Source organism: Anabrus simplex, chromosome 5 (genome assembly GCF_040414725.1).
Source record: "Anabrus simplex isolate iqAnaSimp1 chromosome 5, ASM4041472v1, whole genome shotgun sequence".
Taxonomy (NCBI): Eukaryota; Metazoa; Arthropoda; class Insecta; order Orthoptera; family Tettigoniidae; genus Anabrus; species Anabrus simplex.
Genome location: NC_090269.1, coordinates 323146925 through 323171742, shown reverse-complemented (window position 1 = coordinate 323171742; position 24818 = coordinate 323146925). Strand labels below are relative to the sequence as shown.

Sequence of the window (24818 nt, the reverse complement as noted above, 5' to 3'; positions counted from 1 at the left end):
AAAATAGTAAATAAAGGAAGCAGAGATAATAACCAAACTAGAAAAATGTACTTACAGAAGCAAGATTGGAAAATATTAAATTCAAAGTAAAACAAACCAAAATCTCTTTCTTCAGAAAGTAATGGGCATGAATCACGAAAACAAAAATATCATAGAACAATCCTCTCATGTTATCCAAGGTATTAGAAATATCTAGGGATATAAAACCTTGATACGCCCAAACAATCATCCCAGTAGCTGTGTCTCAAAACAAGAAAACATGCCAAGTAATCCGTATTCAACAAGCTTCGATGTATGAAAATACCGAGGTCATAATTTTCAAAGCAAGTTAAAAAGCTTCACATTTGACTGGGCCAGTATCAGGCTGGGTTACGTCCCCGACAAAGGCATATATGAAGATAACAAGCACAAAAAAATTGCACCTAATTATGATATGAAGTGAGTTAAAGCAATAAGGAAAATGTACAATGGCAGTAGAGATGGAAAACAAGTCATATGATATAAAATAGCTGCACATATAAGTTAAAATCGACTTTTAAAAAAACACAACAGACTCCCATACGTAATGTATGTAACTAACTGGTAACCACACCGTGTCAACAGAAAGAAAAGAAGGCATTCAAAATTACACAGGCGTTAGGCACAGTACCTTGAAAAGATATTTACATCGTGCCAAATCAAATCAGGGGTATATGACCATACAACTGTCTTTGAAGCAATTAAAAATATCATGATAGTTGAGGAAAAAAATAGGTAGGCTCAAGGCCTCCATATTACCCAACAGCCAAAAGCAAGGAAGTTTCAGAAACAACGAAGGGGGAAATAAAATAATGTCTTTGTCACGGCAATGCACATCTAATATTATCCAATGTTGAAAAGGGAAACCATTTAATGAAGCAATCTTCCAGATCAAGGATAAGATAATGATATGAGAACCACAAAAAATAATGAGGCCTTGAAATATACATGCAAAAAACCGAAATGTTTTACTTGTATCAACAATTTTGTGAAGGCCATGCAGGTATCAAAGATGATCTGTAAATTTGGTAAATGTTTGTGATATTGTGAGAGGTGATGGATGAAAGACTACTGAAAAGATATTAGCAGAAGTTGGTAGTGTTCACACAATTCTTCACAAAAATTTGAATATCCATTACATTTCTCCAAAGTTGGTCCCAGAAATGCTGACTCTTGAACAAGAAGAAACGCAAATGACTTCTGCTGGAGACCTAATGAGTATGTTTGACCAAGACTGATTTTTACTGATATAATTGTTGGAGATGAAGGGAGACTATTTGTTTTAGAGCATAGGCACCATGTCAACCTCCAGCGTTCAGCGAGGCTTCTACGTGACCTCACCCTTGGGCTCATCCACCCTTTCAAGCCACACCACTCATGTTCAGGCATTGTGAAGTTTTGCTTTATATGTTGTGGACAGCTTATGTTAACTTGGACAGACATGTGGCAGGAAAACAGATGGTGGGAAGACCAGGAATTCACTGGATGGACATCGTAAAGATGAACATTGCAGATCGGGGAAGGGCACTGGGAAGACTTCATTAACAACAGAACGTATCTCAATAAGACAAAATGGAATACGCTCACCAACAGTACCTGGGAAACTGGAACAGTAAAATGATGATGATGATGATGATGATGATGTGGATGAAAGAAGTATAGGCAAAGCCAAACAATTTGTTAATCCTTTATTGGTTGAAACATCAGATAAACTACACATTATCGCAATATTCTACTGTTGCAGATTTCCAAATAACAGGTTGGGCCTCTTTTCTAGATACAAAAGCTCCAACATGTAATTCCTCAACTAAACATACAATCCTCTGCAGTGTGGCTTTCTTAGTTTTCAACATTATTCTGGCACTACTCAATAGACAGAGACTGGCTAGAATAACAAGGAAATGACTGCAGGGACTGATAGCTGTTTCGCCATTGAAATTTCACCAGTACTAAACTATGGTTTGGTACTGCTGCCATAAATGCTTGATGGTGCTATTGGTAGCGTGGGTGAGCCACTGTCTAGCCACTAACGCCTACCCTAGCCTCTGCTGTGGCACTGTGAAAGTGCATCCATTTCCTTTGCAGTACATGTCACCCATGGAACCAGCTCTTAGATATACTGTTAGATTCGCAGATCATAGGACAAAACCAAGGTTATTAATTATAAATTGTGACAGGGTCACAAATCTCTCTCATGTTTTAATTCATATATTCTGTAAATCCAATTGTGTAACATGTACTTCCTGTTATTTTATGTTTCAGAATATAACAGATGAAGCAGTGCAGCGCCTGGCAGAGTCCTGCCCTCACCTCCATTACCTTTGTCTGTCTGGATGCTCGCATCTTACAGATGCTTCTTTGGTAGCTCTGGCCCAACATTGTCACATGCTCAGCACCCTGGAAGTAGCTGGCTGTTCACAATTCACTGACACTGGGTTTCAGGCACTTGCTAGGGTAGGTGTCACTTGTTAATGAGATCAAGGCCAATTCAGGGTTGTAAATATTACATTGTCTTCAATAATGTCTTTTTTTTTTTTTCTTTTTTTTTTTTAATGTTACTGAGTCAAATGGAAGAAAAACTAAAGAGCATCAATTTTTATGCAAGAATTTCATTTGCCCTTCTTGAGGTATTGTCTCAGATTCTTTATCTTCATTTGTGTGAAACAACTTTTGATGCAGAGAATGCTTGTTTGGTTCATCATACCATATAATACTAAGAAACAATAAGGTCCTATTTCACAGACTTTCAAATTGTATGTGATGTTTCTTTTTCATTTTCAAACCTATCATTGTTACATTAGTATTAATATGCTATCTAAAAGGAAAAAAGATGATTGGGAAGGGTAATTCTTTTTCTGCCATTCCAGTTAGGAAAATCTTAATTTCGTGTAATAAAGTTCAAAATATTTGGGTAAACAGAGAGCCATATTGTAGCTTTCGCAGTACCGAGGAGTCTCTTTTCTTGATCGTTTTCCAGTCTCTTTTAATGACTTTTCTGAGCAGACTTTGCACATTCTTGTGGGTCTTATGTTTTATTTATCAGGGTTTCTATCACACTTATCACTCAGAGAATCAGACACCGTGACACCATTGTAGGAATGAACAGGAAATTAAACCTGCAGAACACATGCTTACTAATCTTCAAAACAAGCATTTGTATTCTATCTGGCAAGGACAGTAGTCTCATTCAGCAGCAGTATAAAGAACTGTAATGCTGTCATTCATGTTTACCAGAAGGTACTTGGACATATTTGCAATGTGTGATGATTTATAGTTAAGAAAACTGAGCTTGAGCACCATATATGGCAGTAAATAATTAAATCCCACCGTCGACAGCCCTGAAGATGGTTTTCCATTGTTTCCCATTTTCACACCTTAATTAAGGACGTGGTGCAACCTTCCCAGTCCCAGCCCTTTCCCGTTCGTCTGTCGCCGAAAACCGTGGATGTGTTAGTGCAACGTCAAAACAAGTTGCAAAAGGAACACACTTTAGTGTTAATTTGAATGTTAAAATTATTTAACAACTTGTTAAGTATTGACTTATGTTGATGAGACGAGACCTAAATGTGTGGACAAAGAAAAAAAGTTCTGAGAAGTACCTACTGTGTTTAAATAACCAAAACTAGATGTAATATTATTTTAATAATCAGCTTATAGACTGGTTTAAAGCAACACTCCTTGCCACTCTATCCTGTGCTAAACTTTACAATTCTATAATAATACAGCATTCTACATCTACTCCAATCTGTTTTAGGTATTCTATAAAAAATGTACTTGACATTTGAGGTGAATATTTGTAAGCAGTTAATGTTAACAGAATGTAAAGCATTCAAATTTACTCTTCAGTCAATCAGTCAATCACTACTGATCTGCATTAAGGGCAGTCGCCCAGGTGGCAGATTCCCTACCTGTTGTCTTCTTAGCCTTTTCGTAAACGATGGCAAGGAAATTGGAAATTTATTGAACATCTCCCTTGGTAAGTTATTCCAGTTCCTAACTCCCCTTCCTATAAACGAATATTTGCACCAATTTGTCCTCTTAACACTTTAGCATCGACGTGTACATTTGCTTTTTTTGTGGTAAACTGCTGAAATGCGATATACATTTTTCAGGTTGTTGTGGGCTACGGATGTTCGTAATTTCATTTGTAGATGATAATCAAAAACTTAATTTATGTTCAAAGTTACTATTTTTGTGTCCTCCCAATTGGGGTGACATATGGTTATTAGGTTGACAGTGCAACAGAGAAAGCGCAGGGGTGACTGCCTTTTTACCTTTGTTGTTGTGGAACACTGTGCTCTGTGTTGTGAGCTGTTGATTTACGCGCCTTTCAACAAGTTCCTTGTAATTTACAGTTTTGTATTTAAAGTTAAGAACTTCATATTTAGGTTCCGTATTGAAGCAGAATTCCTCAGCCTGTCAGTTCCACTACGTTCCGTCTACCATCAACTTGGCACCTGAGGTTCCGACTTGGATCAGGATCCCTTCTAGTCAATTTATGTAATCACAACCTACAACATAAGATCTACAAGCACCATTTTAGCCAGGACCTTTGTTACTTCTCAGCAAGATGATATACAACCACATGTCGACATGTATAATTGTTTAATAGGACTCGCTGATCATCTATATCAACAAGCAGTGACCCATTCAAATTGTTCATTTCTACTTATATTGATATTTTACATAATTATCTGCTCCTCAAGTCCAAGTTGTAGCTTCAGCTGAATTTTACCATATATTTTAAGAGGAACACCATTAACTAAATGTTTTATCCACTTTCAACTTGTCACACATGGCTATATGTCCCGAGTGTTAAAAATACCAAAACTAAGCCTACAAACATATTACTATAACCTCAGCTGAACTGTATCACATATTCTAAGTGGAACACCATTTAACTAAATGTTTGAACACTTTAACTTGTCAAAACATAGCTATATGTCTTGAGTGCCAAAACTCCATAGATTTACACCTATAAACATCTCTGCTATAGCTATAATATAACAGCAGGTTTTTAACACGTTATTTTAATTAGAAATTTTATAAGTGTACACCCTACAGGACTATGATTTTTCTTAAATCGTGATTTTTTACCTGGACATGTTCACACCTTTTTGTAGATAGATAATGTATAATTTTATATTCACTGTTATATCATACCTGAAGTATTATAAGGTTTATTGTCCTCGATTAATTGTTCTTGGCTGATGATGACAGATACACTGTCGAAACCGGTCCCGAGTGTATAAAAATGTGAAGGTTTAACTGTAACGTAAAACTGTCACATAATATAATGTATTGAAAAGGTGGAACTTATTGTACTTTTCTTTGATGTGATTACAGTTTTGTGACAAGAATTTAATTCATGTTATGTGTTTCTGTGTTGAGTAAGCCATGATTACCGATAGAGAGATAGAAGAACAACTTGAAAAGGGTTCAAATGTTGAATCAAGAGGTGATGACATTTAGGATTTGCAATGTGCTGCCACCTTTTCTGAGTCGGAATTCGACAGTAGCATTTGTAGTGAGGACACTTGCAAAGATTCCGGTGCTGCATGGGGCGATGATTCAACCAAATCACTAGCCAGTCACAATTACTGGGGAACATTCTCAGGTTTGCAGAAACATTTTTTATTCACACGTAGACCCGGTTTACAATTTCATCTGAGTGCTAAATCTCAATCAGTATGTAAGAATAAAGCAATAATAAACTCCAATCCACATTATTTTCCTTGCCATTAATAATTGAATTCTGATGGTTGCGTATGTTACCACGTTGAAATTCCACTGTCTATTGCGCTATGCACAGTGTGCTTGGTAAGGAATGGGCACTGCGCTGCACTCTACGAACACCTTACGTGAACAAGCAATGTAATACAACAGCGAATGGTAGCGCTAGTTTTGTGCGACAGCCTGAAGTTGAGAGGCCTGGACACACTACCATGTCACCCCATGAGGGGTGACATACTATATATTCTATGAGGGTCCGTCACCCCACATGGGGTGACATCGTCTTCAAAGTGTTAAACTCCAGATTTATCTTCATATTGTGATTTTTTCTGCTATTAAAGACACCACTCAAACTTATTCGTCTACTGATGTCATTCCACGCCATCTCACCACTGACAGCTGAAGTTTTCATAAAACTTTTTTTTTTTTTTTTTGCTATTTGCTTTACGTCGCACTGACACAGATAGGTCTTATGGCGACGATGGGATAGGAGAGGCCTAGGAAGTGGAAGGAAGCGGCCGTGGCCTTAATTCAGGTACAGCCCCAGCATTTGCCTGGTGTGAAAATGGGAAACCACGGAAAACCATCTTCAGGGCTGCCGACAGTGGGGCTCGAACCCACTATCTCCCGATTACTGGATACTGGCCGCACTTAAGCGACTGCAGCTATCAAGCTCGGTTTCATAAAACTTGGGCACACAGTTCAGTGCCTTAAGATTCTTCCATTTCTCCAACCTTGTTCTGAGAAATGTTAGCTAACTCTCGCTAGAGTAATAAACAATATGAATCATACAGTTTTTTAGTACACTTCGATGTGCTTTTGTTTGAACGCAGCTGTAAAGCATGATGCTTGAAGAAAACTTTAAAAGATTGACATTTGATTTGTTGTCCCAAGCTAAGGATGGCAAATAGTCTTTTCCAGTCTCCTGTCATCCTTTCCATTTAGTTCCATGTTCTGATGTGTCCCATATTATAGCAGTATTGAGGACTTGTTTCAGAATGTAAGTATGGGATTAAAAGTTATTTTCTTAAAAGATATCCACCATAACCTAACAGGATCCTTTCATGAATTATTCCCACTTCAAACTGTGCTTGGCTGTGGGACTTACTAAATATCGTACTATCATTTATAGAACAAAGTATCTAGCAAATACAACCAAGATTTGAAGGTAGGATTACTAATCACTTGAAAATTATTAGACAAGTATCTATTCTGATTGTGGTATATTTCAGTTGTATTGCCTTTAGGCAATTGAATTCTTAAATGTGTGCAATCTTTTGCACCTAAAACTCCAGGAAAATTGCACATTTCATAAGTCTTGGATAATGTGTTGACGTTCATCTACGGAAGAAAATGTTATACACCTTCTCCTAATTGCAGCTGAAATTTTACTAACTACTTGTTAAAAATCCCCGCATTGTTTCCAACCATTACATGAAAAGAGCCAATAGCATAAAATCTTTATTTCTATATTTGCAGCATAGGAGAAAGAGGTAGGTAACTGTTCATAGAATATCCTAACCTCACGTAACATCTCTTTCAATATGTATGTACTGAACAAGACCTAATGTATCGTCGCCATAAGACCTATCTGTGTCGGTGCGACGTAAAGCAAAAAAAAAAAAAAAACCCTAATGTGTTGAAAGTTTATTTAGAGTGCAATGGTGTCGTGAAAAATTCAATATTCACTCACTCAAATTTCATCAACTGCCTTTTGATAATCTATATCTTTGTAGAAATTCTTCATCTGGTAGATTCAAGATCATTACATCACAAAACCCTTTCTCTGTCGGAAATGATGCTCAAAAGATATAATTACTGCAATTCCACATCCAGAGTGTAATTAACAGCAGCCATTCTTGAACATTTTGCAAAATCTTAGACATTATCACAGGAGAATGGGGAAGGCATAATAAATAAATAAATAAATAAATAAATAAATAAATAAATAAATAAATAAATAAATAAATAAATAAATGTTAACTCAGTGTGTGGTTAACCAAATTGTTGATGTTAACATCTGTTGGTGGAACACACATTACCAAGCGAGTTGGTCTTGAGGTTAGCGTTGCGTAGCTATGAGCTAGCATTTGGGAGATAGCAGGTTCAGATCCTACAGTCGATAGCCTGAAGTTGGTTTTCTATAATTTCCCAGTTTCACACTAGGCAAATACTGGGGCTGTACCTTAATTAAGGCTATGGCCACGGCCTTCCCAATCCTAACCTTTCCTCACCTTCTAAAGATGAGAGGAGAGTATTACAAGGTGTGAAAAACACAAGAGAACAAATATGAAAACCTTTTCCTGTGGGGCTAATAGAATAACAGCAGTGTATTGAAAAGTGTGAAAAACACCAGACAACAAATATGAAAACATTTGCAATGGGGCCCATAAAAGTATCATTGTACTGTGTTTCACCGCATAATCGTTGTTATCGCATAATAGTTGTATCCTTCATTTTCAGTACGAAAATAGGTATTTTTAAATTTCATCGTGTAATCATAGCATGCCCAAATTTTGTTCATCAATCTGTTTAATAGGTAAATTGAACTGCAATGGTAAGTTGCATTTGAATGCAAAATTTAAATACGTCTATGGCTGTGGACAATTTGGCAACACAGTCACTTTCGCGACATGTCACACAACGTATTAAAAAAAATTAATACCGGGATGCATACGTCGCATGACTTATTGGTAGTTTGACAACGTGGTCACGAAACAATGTACAATTTATTCACCAGTGATATATTACGAGTTTTTATTTGAAATATGTAAGGCTGTAAGTTATCACTTATTGGCAACGTCGCCACAAAATACCAGCACCCTACGTACTTGTTTTCTAGTACAGCTTTCAAATCCTTGCAACGAGGAATGCACTGTTATTGGAACGCGCAGGCAAACAGCAACAAAATGAGTCGCTGAGTATCTGATTCACAAAAAAAAAAAAAGAAAAAAAAAAAAAAAAAAAAAGAAACCTTAACAGTGGTAAACATCAGAATGAATGCTTTTTTTTTTTTTTTTTTTTTCATAACATTGTCTTGTTCTTGTTGTCAGCTATAATACATAACTGAATATTCTAGTACTGGGAAATTTGAGTAGGTATACCTCTGCTTGCAATCCTTGTACATCACCTCAAGTGGACCTCTCCATGTCGTGGGGGTATTTAGGTTTTTACTGTTTCGTGTTTATTAGGTACTCTCGCAGAATTATAAACTGTTCTGGAATGTAGGCTACAGACGCATGTGTTCCTGAGTGACGTGATTACTGTACCTAGACATGTGTACTTGAGAATTTAAGTTTTACTTTGTTTTTGGGGTGTTTGTAGAAATATTTTGTTTCTGAATACAATAATACAGAACAGTTACGTACAGTAATTTACATAGCAAGATATTAACGAGTGAAGCATATGTTTGTAATTATGGATAAATATAGAAACTATTCTACCAGGCAAATGCTGTGGCTGTCCCTTAATTAAGGTAAATAGATTCTCACTGTTTGGACTCTGTATTCGGAAACGAAGCTATGTTTTATGTTTCAAAAAGATGGGATCTCTAATACTCTCGATTGCCGTGAAGATGACGTCATTTGGAATGAGGACATACCGATAGCAGAGAAGTTGGCAGCATAAGACGATGATAATTCAGATGAAAGCAGTGATCAGGTTTACTGTGTGGTAGGCCTGCTGCTTAACTGACAGACACAAATGACTGCCATTACATTCTTTTGTATTAATTTATTAATTTGTATTAATATTAATTAATATCCCTTTTCTCTACGGGGTCGAGTATGAAGTGAGATGAATCTTCGTAGTGAGTTTTTACGACCAGATGCCCATCCTGACATCAACCTCATCAGAGGAATTAATGAGATGAAATGAACGACGTGATGTAAGAGTAATTAAAATGAACTATATTTACTTTATATGTAGGCCTAAAAGTCATGTATTCACCATTTATTCTTTTTAAATTTAGAAATACTGACTTCCTTCCCACTTCTACCTCCTTTCCTATCATATCGTTGCCATAAGACTTACTTGTGTTGGTGCGATGTAAAATTATTTTTAAAAAGAAAGAATGAAAGAAACTATTCTGTGGCCTTTAACCTAAAGGTAATTAATTGTTTGCTGAACAGCATGGTAAGAGAGCTGTGGAAAGAACATTTTCAGCAAATGGTTCCTGGAGATGGTCTCCGTTATTTCCAGTTGGTGTATGTGTAGCAGAAGCCAGCCCTTCTGAATAAAGCCGTGCTGTAAAAAGCGTGCCAACCCACCAGCTGATAACTAGCGTTTATTATGAGTTGTTCTTCCGAATGTACTACATAGTGACTCTTAGCATTCTTTGGATAACTGCGGCTATTGAAAGCCAGACCCTTTTTTTAAAAGTATGTTTCAAGCTAGTTCTCTACATTTATCATATCAGGATTTACTTAAACAGCTGTAATTGAGATAAGAGAGACCACTGTTTAGGTTAGGTATGCTACTAAGTGCCCGGATAGTGTCGAAGTTCCACGACGGAAAGAATAAAATAAATAACACGAAGGCTTGTCACATTTATGGATATCTACAGGTGTGGCATGCCTTTGCTGGTGGGACCTAGTGTTTGCAGTGCACTATGTCTTCTGGTATGGGCTAGAACAATTTTGTTACTTTCATTGATCTGTCTGAGCTTTATCCTTGGCTTTGACAAAATGAAAGTGACTGAGGTATGAGTGATGCTAGTAATGCCATTTCTTCTGCAGCCAGTCCCTGCTATGAATGGTGTGAAAATATTGCTCATAGGGTCAGTTGGTGCAAGCATTTCACTGGGCTTGGCAGACTGATATGTAATAGCAACTTCTGGCTTGGTGAGGAAAGCAACGGGAAACTACCTCACTCCTCATTTCCCTAGTACACCTCTTCAGTGATGCCTAGGTCATCTATGACAGCTGATGGTGGAACTGTTGAGGATCCAACCAGCCTTCGGGCTGAGGACTAAACATACATACACAGGTGTGGCAGTAATGCGTTTTATTATCATAATGTTTAATTTTGCACATTTGTTTTCTCCATATGTTTATTAACATGTTCCATTTGGCGTTTCCAAAAATCGTGAAAGTTTTATTATTATTATTATTGTTCTTATTATTATTATTGTTGTTGTTGTTGTTGTTGTTGTTGTTGTTGTTGCATAATACGGATCAAGACCCCCTTTAGTCAGGGGGATATTGCCTATACAAGGGTCCCCCAGGTGAAAGAGTACTAAAGAGTGTTCCTCAGTTTGGAGTCGGCTTTTTGGTTCATACTAGTATCTTAGATTCAATTGAAGATTTTTCTTCCACCTTCCCCGAACGGCATTGATGACAATCAAAGTAGAGAATAAAACGTACAAATTGATAAACGTCCATGTTCCAACGAATGAAAAAAACAGGACCAACAGGGAAGACACAGACAAATTTTGGGAAGAACTAGACCAACTATTATCATCCATTTCCGATAACCATATTAAAATCATGCTTGGCGATTTCAATGCTAAAATAGGCCGTGAGAAAAAGTTTCGTAATGTTGTAGGTAAGTGGCTAGCTCATCATCTAACTAACAGGAATGGTCAGAGATTGATCGATCTTTGTATTGATCATGGGGTACTTTTGGAAACCACACTATTCAAACGACGACCACATAAACTGATGATTTGGAAGTGCCCTGTTGTTAAATTAGGGGAGTTCCAAATTGATCATGTAGCTATGGATAAGAACTATCATAAGGAAATTTACAATGTGAGGGTCCTCCATGGAATGGACATAGATTCAGATCATTATTTGTCCAAAATTAAAATAAAATTAACTCCAAAAAAGAAACGCATTCTCTCCAAATGTAATAGGAAGAAAACATATGACCCTAGCTATCTCATTAATAATAAATTACCGTGCGCGTAGAGGCGTGCGGCTGTGAGCTTGCATCCGGGAGATAGTAGGTTCGAATCCCACTATCGGCAGCCCTGAAGATGGTTTTCCGTGGTTTCCCATTTTCACACCAGGCAATGCTGGGGCTGTACCTTAATTAAGGCCACGGCCGCTTCCTTCCAACTCCTAGGCCTTTCCTATCCCATCGTCGCCATAAGACCTATCTGTGTCGGTGCGACGTAAAGCCCCTAGCAAAAAAAAAAAAAATAATAATAATAAATTATATTATGAACAATCTAAAACCTATCTAAGTGATGATTTGGGAACAGTAATTAACAAGCTAAAAACCATTGCTGAGGAGAACGCTCCCGTTTAAAAGAGGAAAAAACATGCTTGGTGGAATGAGGAGTGCGATGCAGCGATTCAACACCGACACAAGGCATGGTTGATTGATCAACAACGGAAAACAGAACAGTCACGCGAAGAACTTGTTACTGCTAGACGACATTCGGCTAAAATCATCCGAAGGGTTAAGAGAAATTATCATATGGAGATGTTGCACTCTATTGACGAAGCATTTACTCAACATAAGACAAGAGATTACTATAAAACATTTCGGCAATACCAAACAAATTATACTCCCCCAACACTCCTAATGAGAGATACTAATGGAAAACAGGCACATACTAATCAAGATAATGCGGAAATTTTAGCTAGATACATAGAGAACTTACTTAACAGTGAGGAACCTTCAGAATATCTGCAATATGACACACATCCAAAAAATAGGATCCTTTAGAAAAGGTTACACTGCCCGTTTATAATGAAGTACGAGCAGCAATTGATTCCCTTAAAAATTATAAAGCACCGGGAGAGAACCAAATCGTCGCAGAGGTATGGAAGAATGCTAATGACCAAACCGTTCAGAATCTACATAAACATCTTATAGATATTTGGAATACTGCTACAATGCCTGAAGAGTGGAATATGGCAATAATTCAACCATTGCATAAAAAGGGCGATAGATCTGATCCAAATAATTATCGGGGAGTATCATTATTGGATATTACATTTAAGATTTTATCTATAACAGAATACAGGGTCATCTTGACTGTGAACTAGGGGAATATCAAGGTGGATTTTGTCCAGGAAGAAGCTGCCCTGACCAAATCATCAGTTTAAAATGGATTATGAAACATCATAGATCTAGAAACAAAAATTTAGTTATTATGTTTGTTGATTTTCAAAAGGTGTATGATAGTACACATCGTGAATCACTGTTGAATGTCCTTCAGGAATTTGGTCTACATTCCAAACTTATTAGCCTGATTGGTATGACTCTTAAGAATACTCAATCTAAAGTTAGATTCAGAAATGAGTTATCTAAATCATTTGCAATTACAACAGGCCTCCGCCAGGGAGATGGACTTTCGCCATTATTGTTCAATTGTGTATTGGAAAAGGTCATGCGAGAGTGGACTAAGGTATGTCCTCCAAAAGTCAAAATTGGAAAAAATATCAAACTAAATTGCTTGGCATTCGCGGATGATCTTGCGATACTGGCAAATGGTTTCAAAGAGGCTAAAGTTCAATTGGAAGAACTTGCAAATGTAGCGCAAAAAGTTGGATTGCAAATTTCGTATAATAAAACAAAAATAATGCCTACTTTCAGAACATTAAATTTAGAGCTATTATTAAATAATAATAAACGAATTGAAATTGTAAGTACATTTAAATATTTGGGTGAAAATCTTGCTTGGAATTGCAATGAAAAACCATCAATAGAGAGCAGAATATATAAACTGAAGCAGGCACAACGAATAACTTGGCCTACATACAAAAAGAAATGTCTTTCGATTAATGCTAAATTTAGGCATTATAACTCTGTTATTAAACCAGAAGCAACTTATGCTTGTGAAACATTATTTAAACTAAATACTAGATCAACAACAGAACGCTTACAACGAGTTGATCGAAGGATACTCAGGACGATTATAAACAAGAAACATCAGGTGGATGGACAGTGGAGATTGTTGCCGAATGAGGTTATCTATCGGGAAAGTGAGTCCATCACAGACACGATGAGAAAAAGAAGAATTGCCTTTTTTTGTCATATATTTCGACTAAGTGATAAGAGTTTTAAAACAATTATTTAATTACTTTTGGAATAGTAAATCAAAAAACAATTGGTTTAAGGAAGTTCAAAGTGATTTGGAGGAGTTGAATATTACCATGCAAACCATAGAAAACAGAGGCGAGAAAAGTATTTTGAAGAATAAATGCATCAGGCTTCCTCTGACCACTGTACAGAGGAAACAATATGTTATAACGGATGCGGAGAGGGCAGCCAGGTCAACCAGACTCAAGACCTTTTGAGAGAAGAAAAGGAAGACAAATTTGTAGTAGTCTGATTTAAGTGCTCCAATGTGGGCGTAAACTCTGTAAATAAATAAATAAATAAATTATTATTATTATTATTTCTTCTTTCTTGCGAACCGGCCAAACTTAGGACCACGCCAATACCACTTCACTTCCTTCTAATCATCCCTTCTTCCTTCCTCTTTCTCCACAGTGCCTTCATTCTTTCAGAATGTTGCGCTCTTCTCTCTTCAGTCCATCTTCCCCCTCTGCGCTCTTTCTTTTCTTCAACCAGAACTGTTATGTTGGAAAGTCTTTTCCTGAATTGGTTTCTATCATGACATTCTTCATCTGCAATTCCTAACCTCTTGAGTTCTTCCTTCATCTGCTTGGCATATCCCCCCTGGCTCTTCAAGTAGTATATTTTATTAAAAATGTGTTTATTTAACCTTGTTGGATCCATTCTGACCATGTGTCCATAGAATCGCAACCGTCTGTTCCTTATTGTTGTTTCCAGGTCTTCTGTTCTTTTATATATCTCCTTATTTGAGCGTAATCTGCAGTTTCCCTCTACCACCCTTGGGCCGTAAATCCTCCTCAATATTCTGCTTTCAATCTTTAGTAGTTTTTCTAGGTTCGTTAGTGTTGCTGTGTCCACCCCATACAGAATCACTGGTTTTACCACAGCATCATAATGTCTTAGTTTCGCATTGATGGAGAGATTCTTTTTGTTGTAAATGGCTTTGGTGGCAATGTTTAGCCTTTCCAACTTAAGTCTTCTATTTTCCATGGCCTCTTTATCCATCCCGTTGCTGCTGATAATTTCTCCCAGGTATTTAAACTGCTTTGTGACCTTCACTTCGCCATATTTCATCTTCATTGTTCTCTTCACATAATTCCTGTCCGTGCTCATCATCTCTGTTTTCGTGAAGGAGATTTTTAAACCTGTTTTCTCGGCTATCTCTTGTAATTCATTTATCTGTGTTCTTGCTTCCTGTTCTGTCTCAGCGAAGAGTGCCAAATCATCAGCAAAGGCCAAACACTTGGGTTTGACATGTTTATTTTTACTACCTATTATAGCACCTGAGTCATTACGTTTCCACAGTGTTTTCATGACCTTATCTAGAAACACGTTGAAGAGTGTTGGGGATAAGCTGTCACCCTGTCTCGGACCTGTTTTTATCTGGAAGGGTTTGCTGATCTCTCCTCGAAATTTCACTTTGGATATGGTGTTTGTTAGTGTTAACCTAAGTAAGTTGAGTGTTTTTTGATCGATGCTATATTCTCTCAAAATTTCCATCAATGTGTCTCTATCTATTGAATCGTATGCTTTTTGAAAATCAACAAAAGAGATGAAGATGTTCTTTGGCCGCGCATTGTAATATTTGATTATCATTTTTAGACTCAAGATATGGTCCTGACAAGAGCGTCCTCTCCTGAAGCCACCCTGATACTCTCCCAACTTGTGGTCAATTTGCGGTGTCAGTCTGTTCAATAGGAGTTTAGAAAAAATCTTATACGTGACAGATAAAAGTGATATTCCTCGGTAGTTGTTGACGTCTGTTTTCGGTCCCTTTTTATGTAGTGGGTGTATTAATGCCACTAGCCAGTCTTCTGGTATTTTCTCATCTCTCCAAATATTCCGGAACAGTTCTGTCACTTCAGTGATAAAGGCGTCATTGGCTATCTTCCACAGTTCTGCTATTACTCCATCTTCACCGGATGCTTTGTTGTTCTTTAGGGAGTTTATTACTTCCCTTCTTCCTCATCTGGTGGTTCAGAATCTGGGTTCTGGATTGTGTCCTTCTCAATCTCCAATTTTTCTCGTGGTGATTCACAGTTAAGGAGGTCTTCAAAGTACTTTGCAAGGATCTCACAGTTATCTTTATTGTTGAGGGCAAGAGTTCCGTCCGTTTTCTTGAAATGCAGGCTCGGAGCTATATAGCCTTTGACCGGGCGAGTTAGCCGTGCGCGTAGAGGCGCGCCGCTGTGAGCTTGCATCCGGGAGATAGTAGGTTCGAATCCCACTATCGGCAGCCCTGAAGATGGTTTTCCGTGGTTTCCCACTTTCACACCAGGCAAATGCTGGGGCTGTACCTTAATTAAGGCCACGGCCGCTTCCTTCCAACTCCTAGGCCTTTCCTATCCTATCGTCGCCATAAGACCTATCTGTGTCGGTGCGACGTAAAGCCGCTAGCAAAAAAAAAAATATAGCCTTTAATTCTATTTTTAAAGGCCCTATGGAATAATCTGGTATTGTTTTTCTTGAAGTTTTCATCCATTTCTGTGACTTCTGCCCTAAGGTGTTCTCTTCTGACTCTTCTCAGTGTTTGGTGGGTTTGTTTCCTTATTTCTCGTGATTTTTCCAAATTTGTCACAGTCTTATTCTCATTCCATGATTTCCATGCCTCAAATCTTTCTTTGATTGCATTTTCACATTCTGCATTCCACCATGCATGCTTGCTTCGACGTTTCGTAGACGCTAATTCAACTGCTGGCTCCTGCAGATTTTTTTGTCATTTCATTCCAATTTTTTGGCACCTGTAGCTTTTTCCTGTATTCTTCCCTCTTTTCTTGGATGAGCAATTCACGGTCAATTTTTGGCACTCTATTGCCACAGATATGTGTTTTTCGTCCGGGTATGAAATTCATCTTAATCTGTGATAAATAATGGCCTGATGTTACATTAACCGCTTTTCTAACTTTGACGTTATGAATTTCCTTGTAATTGTTCTTGGATATCACTACATGGTCCAGTTGTAATTCGCCTAGCAAGGGGTTTGGTGATACCCATGTTTTCTTTATGTTGGGGCGTGCTTTGAAATGGGTAGACATGAGTTTGAAGTTGTTCATATTGCATAAATTGATCAGTCTTTCTCCGTTTTTATTCGTCCTGTTGTGTGCCGGATATTGTCCAACTATTTCAGTGTACTTCCTTTCCCGCCCCGCTTGTGCATTAAAGTCTCCCAGGAGAATTTTGATGTTATTTTTTGGGATCTTTAGTATTTCATCCCCCAGTTTGTCCCAAAACTCTTCAACCATATCGGGGTTCTTTTTATTATCCTCATTTATTGGTGCATGAGCATTTATCAGCGTGTATTTCTTATTCGCTGATTTGATCGTCATGAGTGATAGTCTTGAGTTTACACTCTTGAAGTCGACTGTAGTGTTTAGAAACTTTTTGTTTACTACAAAGGCTGTTCCCAGTTGCGGGACGTTTTTCATGATCTTTCTTCCGGCTTTTCCTTTGAAGATTCTGAACCCATCTGATTCAAAAGGTTCTTCATCCATGTACCGCGTTTCATGGAGGGCCAATATCAAGATGTCGAGTCTATGTAGCTCCGCTGTTAACTGTTTCAGTTTTCCAACCTGAATAAGGGAGTTGATGTTGAATGTTCCAAAATAGTATTTTCTCTTATTCTTGAATTTAGCAATGTTCTTGTGGTGCTCCGATTCACTCACGAGCTTCAAAATGTCAGGCACCCTGGAATCCGAAAGCCTGATTTTGTCTTCAGGGTAATTTAATTCGTAAGAAGCTTGTTTCATGATATTAAAGTTTATTTTAGAGGTTGGACATAGTCCAACATTGTACAACTAAGGTTGTTAGCCTTAGAGGCCCTCATGATGTTTTCTGGCGAAAGGCAGGCATTTCCTCCTACCTTAAATACGTATGGTTTTATCGCGTTTTAAACCTACTTTCTCCAACTATTACATATGCTATATAGGCCCGAGTTACGAGATATTAAACGATCACTTTGTTAATGATCTCTCCTGCTATATTAATAGCAACAACCATGAATATTTCTTAACTAAAATAAACTTGCTTCCTCATCCTATTGGAGAGGAGCTGTATGTACAACTTTTACCACGTATCAAACTTCCTGCCATTCTTAAATCTCTGACAGTACGGTGCCGGGAATCGAACTCTGGCCCCCGAGAACAGCAGCTATTTGTGCTAACCATTATGCTGACGGACATTCATAACTACAAAAGAATGGACATGTAGGATTAATGACTGATGCATATTTTAATTGCGCAGCTCAGACATGAAACTATTCACCTGTTTGTATGACGTCATCAGAGGCTGCAGTAGGCCTATGCTATGGAGGCAACATTTCTTAACTATGAAACGCAGATGTACTTGACTTTGACGCGTGTTTTCATTGCATGGGCTGTACGGGCAAAACTATTCACAAATTTTTGTGATGCCATTGGAGATGCAGTAAGACTTGTCCAACTCGGTGGTTGAATGGTCAGCGTACTGGCCTTTAGTTCAGAGGGTCCCGGGTTCGATTCTCGGCAGGGTCGGGGATTTTAACCTTCATTGGTTAATTCTAATTTCTCGGGGGTTGGGTGTTTGTGCTATCCCCAACATCCCTGTAACTCACACACCACACATAACACTATCCTCCACCACAATTACACGCGGTTACCTATACATGGCAGATGCCGCCCACCCTCATCGGAGGGTCTGCCTTACAAGGGCTGCACTCGGCTAGAAATAGTCACACAAAATTAAAAATTACAGTAAGGCTTGTACCAGCTTCGAAACGGAATTGTTGTATGCGAGACTTATTTTTTTCATTTTCTTTGTCCCAAAAAGCCAGGAGGCGTCTAATACGCGAGGGGGTCTAGTACACGAGTAAATATGGTTGTCCTTTTCCCTGTACAAGTCTGCTTTGTTTTATGTTGCTGACGTACTGGTAGCAATAAAATGAAATTGTTAAAGGTCCGCCTTTACAATCAATGTTTATTGATATGAGTATATATCACATAACGTTTAAAGAAGATTGGTACTAGTTTCGACGCCCATTGCGCGTCATCATCAGCCAATGAATCAATTTACCAAAATACAACTTATCAAATAGCAGTATATAACAAATGATAGCACCTACAAAACAAAGATTAAACTATGACTAGTTAAAATATAAAACACATGACAGCAATTACAAGGATTAATGTTAAAAGTTAAATTTTAACACAATTGTTAGGGTATGATACACGAGAAAATAGTCCAGCTTGAGGTTTGTAGAACATAGGGTGTATCTAGATACAACACTTGAATGCACCTACTGAGGCAAATTTTAAATGTAACGTTAAAATGATGAGGGTATGGTGCGTATGACCATCTAAAACACATGACAACACCTGTAAAGTCACTGTTAGATTATAACCAGTTGAAATGATGAGGTGCATCTGACCGTAAAATATAAAATTTTTGAGAAGGTATCCCACTTGTTGAGTCTTAATAAACAAGAGAATAGTCCAGCTTGAGGTGCATAGATCATAAGGTAACATATGTTATCAGTGGGAAGAATAAACCTTGTTCTCTTAAGTTGCAGTAATTAACAGGCTTAATTCAGGTGGTTTTGAAGCCAACAATGTGGTCGTGTAAAGATAATAATTTGAATCAACGTCACGATTCCCAGTTCAGTATGGAAACGTGGAGACCTGACGAAAAGATTGAAGGCCAAATTAGGCGTGATATAAATGTACATAGCCAAAAGAAAGATAAGGGAAAAGAGGCGAACTCGCCTTGAACAGCGTGATGGCACAGTTGAAAGGAGAGGAGCTGTGCTAATGAAGAGAGCAATAATGGAGGCCGAGTAGCAGAGGGGAAGGGGAAAGAGGAGGAGCTAAAGCTGAGGAGTAGGGCTATGGTGGGACGGAGGGATGAGGTAGTGGGGGTAAGTGACGGGGATGCGTATTGCACATGGCTTGAAAGATAGCGCTAGTGTTTGGAAATCTGATATTTTTAAACAAGTTAATTAAGAAATTGGAAAGGATATTAGGCTTCTCAGAAATTTCATTTAAGTTGAAGTTAGGACTAAAGTATTGATCGAAATGGATAAAACAGTTTTCAATTATATTCATGAGAGGCCCTTTATTGGCCATTTGAAGGATCTCTGAATCGTGTTCAATGTCGGTAAACTTGTGGTTGGAGTCAGAGATGTGTTGACCTATTGCTTATAGCGTTGACGTGCTCTGAATATCTAGTTGTAAAACTGTGTCCTCTTTGCCCAACATGTGAGGAACTGCAGTCATTGCATTTGAATCTGTAGATTCTATTTTTTTAAAAGTATGCTTATTGATGCCCTGAGTACTGGTATAGTAACTCTGTCATTTTTCATTGATGTTGTAGAGCTGCCGTCTTCTGGAAAAGATGGATCTTGAGGAATGTGTTCTCATCACAGATGCAACACTTATTCATCTTGCCATGGGCTGTCCTCGGTTAGAGAAATTGGTGAGTTATGGTTATGTACTAGCAGGAGTGCAATTATACTATTAATACTGCCTATACTGTTCTTATAATGTTCTATCTTCAATATTGTAACAATTTCATCAATCCTCTAATTTTATTGATCTAAACCTAGCATAATTGATCCTAAGGTAATTCCTATGTTACCATTGATACTCTCATGGCCCTTACTTGTAGACATGATATAGGCTTTTTGGGCTTATGCCATGTCACGAAAAAAAGGTGAAATTCTTTACGTTTCGCAGAGAACTGCGATTTTCTTGACATGATCTAAGCCCAAAAAGCCGATGTCATGTCTACAGTTCTTATGTTTTTAGTGTTATAATTAATCTGTATTATTCATGTAACACCCATATTTGACTCTCTACCATCACTAACCATCCATCATAATAATTTTCCCTGTTATAAAAAATTGCTGGAAATTAATTAACAATATGGTTTTAGTGTATGATTTCGTTTTTCCTCTCACCCTGATAGAGTAGTAATTTTTCTTGTATTGTGCAGTAAAGCTTATAATGTGAGCACCAGCATATCTGTTCATTAGAACATGAAGAGTTTGTGACCTCACATGCAGATGCCATGCATTTATTGTCAAGTTCCTTAGATTAAACCTAATTTTTCTAGGCCAGAATTATTTTGTGTAGAATTTTTTATTTTTTATTTTTGTATTAGCTTTAATACCTGTCATCTTAACACGTTGAGTGCCGAGCCGATTGTAGCACACTATTCCACTGGTGCCAGGCATGTTTTTGAATTGCATTCCGCTGGTGCCAATGCAATTGTACGCGTTCTAGTCTGTTTATATAATCTTGGGATGTATTTATATGATGTACTAAGTAAATTTTATCTCGGCATACCATGGTCATGTGTGACGCCATATGGTGTCACATCAATTTTTAGGAAAGATAAAATATAGCGTGACGCCATATGGTGTCACAGAATTTTTTCTCATGGAATGTGCAATACGAATTTCAAATACGGGATATTTATTTGCTAATTCAAATTAACACAATATTTATGAAAACCTAGTAAAATGCAAAACAAGTACTTATATTACATTACGTATTGCTGTGAACAGTTTTCTGATATCTCTAAACAATGAAAATATGCGTCTCGGCACGCCTCAGTTCTTGTTACTCGTTGTAATTTTTTAAACCTTATTGGCATCGTTGTTCAAACATCGTCCTTTGTACACTTGTTTCATGTGCTATTTTCATATTCACGTTTTGCACATCTGATCGGGATGTTCAGGGGAACGCGCTAACTATATGCTACCTGGCTGCTAGCGCAGCTCGACGCAGCCTGGTTGGTTCACGTCTGCTGCTTCGCTCCTCCCTACCTCTCCGCCACACCCCGATACTCCCGCGGCACTTCTAAAATTATGACTATTTATTTGTTCAGTTTTGGCGTTTAAACTTGCGCTGGGTACATGCAGTTTTCACCTTAGCATTCTACTGCCTCCCACGAATATTCCTACCAAATTTCAACCGAATCCGAGTGTAACACATGTATGTGTTCCCTCGTAAGATTATTACCAATATCTTCCATTTTTTTATATTTTTGCACAACTATATAAACTGAGTGATAATACGTATGTAAACGAGGAATAAACAATGCCTGGCGCGCTTTCACCTGTGACAATGACCACTGGCCAGTCAGTGGCTTCGGAAGAATACTGTGGCGCCACATGGTGGCATAGAATAAAAATACATAGCTGGAATAGACCCTGAAGTTCGCCCTTCACGTAGTACCAATTTTACGCGCATAGATGTCACAGCTGATTATCTATGGTGCATCGCCTGAAACTCAACTGTGCCGCCATATGGCGTCATGCCAACTCTGATTTCAAGAACGGTGTGCCGCCATATGGCGTCACGCCATCTCAGATTTGAAGACCATCGTGACGCCATATGGCGGCACGTGGCATCCAACGTGTTAATATAGTGTAGCTAACTCTTCACTTTAGGAGTAGCTTGTCTCTTTCCTACTTGGAGGCCCCATATTTAAATTATTTTTTTGGGTTAAGGGCCAGAACAGGGTTTACTTAGTCTCATGAAACTAACTGAGGAGCTGTTGATACGAGGATTGTAGACCTGTACACAAAAACCAATCACTACAGCTGAGCCTGCCATCATGCTGATCTCATGGAACTCTAATATCTTCTGGCTAGCTGGTAGGCAACAGTCATCTTGGCAAAACAAGACCCTTAATGTGCTATCTGTGTTAGTTTTCCTCACATTTTTTAGCATAAAATATTCAGAGATCTCTAAGTGCATCTATTGTTGACAACTTGTTAAGTTCCAGATAGTTTAAAATATTTGATACCTATTAGGTTGATAATAATCTTCTTAGGTTAACATAAGTTTTATTATTATTATTATTATTATTATTATTATTATTATTATTATTATTATTATTATTATTATTATTATTATTTCGTTTGAGTCATCAGTCCATAGACTGGTTTGATGTAGCTATCCATGCCACCCTATCCCATGCTAACCTTTTCATTTCTACGGAACTATTGCATCCTACATCTGCTCTAATCTGCTTATCATATTCATACCTTGGTCTACCCCTACCGTTCCTACCACCTACACTTCCTTCAAAAACCAACTGAACAAGTCCTGGGTGTCTTAAGATGTGTCCTATCATTCTATATCTTCTTCTCGTCAAATTTAGCCAAATCGATCTCCTCTCAACAATTCGATTCAGTATCTCTTCATTCGTGATTCGATCTATCCATCTCGCCTTCAACATTCTTCTGTAACACCACATTTCAAAAGCTTCTATTCTCTTTCTTTCTAAGCTAGTTATCGTCCAAGTTTCACTTTCATACAATGCCACGCTCCACACGAAAGTCTTCGAAAACCTCTTTCTGATTCCGATATCAATGTTTGAAGTGAGCAGATTTCTCTTCTTAAGAAAGCTCTTCCTTGCTTGTGCTAGTCTGCAGTTTATGTCCTCCTTACTTCTGCCATCGTTAGTTATTTTACTACCCAAGTAACAATATTCATCTACTTCCTTTAAGACTTCATTTCCTAATCTGATGTTTCCTACATCACCTGCCTTCGTTCGACTGCACTCCATTACTTTTGTTTTGGACTTATTTATTTTCATCTGGTACTCCTTACTCAAGACTTCATCCATACCATTCAGCAACTTCTCGAGATCTTCTGCAGGTTTTGATTTCCTCTCCTTGGACTGTGATTTCCTTTCCCAATTTCTCTTTGATTTCCTTTACTGCCTGTTCTGTGTAAACATTGAAAAGGAGGGGGGACAGACTGCAGCCTTGCCTCACTCCTTTCTGGATTGCTGCTCCTTTTTCTAAGCCCTCGATTATTATCACTGCAGGCTGATTTTTATACAGATTGTAGTTAATTCTTCGTTCTCGGTATCTGATCCCTATCATCTTCAAAATCATAAATAGCTCGGTCCAATCAACATTATCGAATGCCATTTCTAGATCTACGAATGCCATGTATGTGGGCTTGTCCTTCTTGATTCAATCCTCGAAGATCAGACATAAAGTCAGGATTGCTTCACATGTTCGTACATTTCATCTGAAGCCAAATTGATCTTCTCCCAACTACGCTTCAATTTGCTTTTCCATTCTTCTGTAAATAATACGTGTTAAAATTTTGCAGGCATGAGATACTAAACTAATGTTGCAGTAGTTTTCACACCTGTCAGCACTGGCTTTCCTGGGAATAGGTATAACAACATTCTGCCAAAAATCAGATGGGACTTCTCCTGTCTCATACATCTTACACACTAAATGAAATAACCTTCCCACGCTGGTTTCTCCTAAGGCAGTCAGTAATTCAGAGGGAATGTCATCAATTCCTGGTGCCTTGTTCCTATTTAGGTCACTCACAGCTCTGTCAAACTCTGACCTCAAAATTGGGTCTCCCATTTCATCAGCATCAACAGCTTCTTCATGTTCCAGAACCAAGTTATCTACATCTTTACCTTGATACGACTGTTGGATATGCTCCTGCCATCTTTCTGCTTTGTTGTCTTTCCCTAGAAGTGGCTTTCCATTTGAGCTCTTAATATTCATACACCTAGATTTCCTTTCTCCAAAGGTTTCCTTCATTTTCCTGTATGCAGCATCTATCTTTCCCAGGACCATACAGCCTTCGACATCCTTGCACTTCTCCTTCAGCCATTCTTCCTTAGCTACCTTGCACTTTCTATCCACTTAATTCTGTAATCGCCTGTATTCTTTTCTGCCCTCTTCACTTCTAGCATTCTTGTATTTTCGTTGTTCATCAATCAGGTCTAGTATCTCCTGAGTTATCCACTGATTCTTAGTTGATCTGTTCTTCCTCTATAGTGTTTCCTGCAGCCTTTTCATTTAGTCCTTGTGCAACATGTTCCTTGAAACAATCCCTCGCACTCTTTTCAGTTAGCTGGAAAATTTATAATGTCCAATAACGAACCATTTATATTGGTATTATAAATTTACTCATTCGGGACAAATATTTCGGATTCCCTATGGGAATCAACATCTATATCATCTGATGGCCAGGCAGGCATCAATTTTTAGGAGTAAGACAGGGTCTCTCATA

At 38.0% G+C, this 24818-nt stretch overlaps 1 protein-coding gene across 6 annotated transcripts in view; it reads left to right on the top strand.

Moving 5' to 3' along the window:
• Window positions 1–24818, top strand: part of LOC136874049 (F-box/LRR-repeat protein 20) — a 458706-nt gene that overhangs the window by 356126 nt on the left and 77762 nt on the right. For all 6 annotated transcript variants that reach the window (XM_068227643.1, XM_067147555.2, XM_068227641.1 and 3 more), the window contains 2 exons: window positions 2281–2472; window positions 20128–20229. In XM_068227643.1, the coding sequence (XP_068083744.1) occupies window positions 2281–2472; window positions 20128–20229 (294 nt within the window). The remainder of the gene's footprint in view (window positions 1–2280; window positions 2473–20127; window positions 20230–24818) is intronic.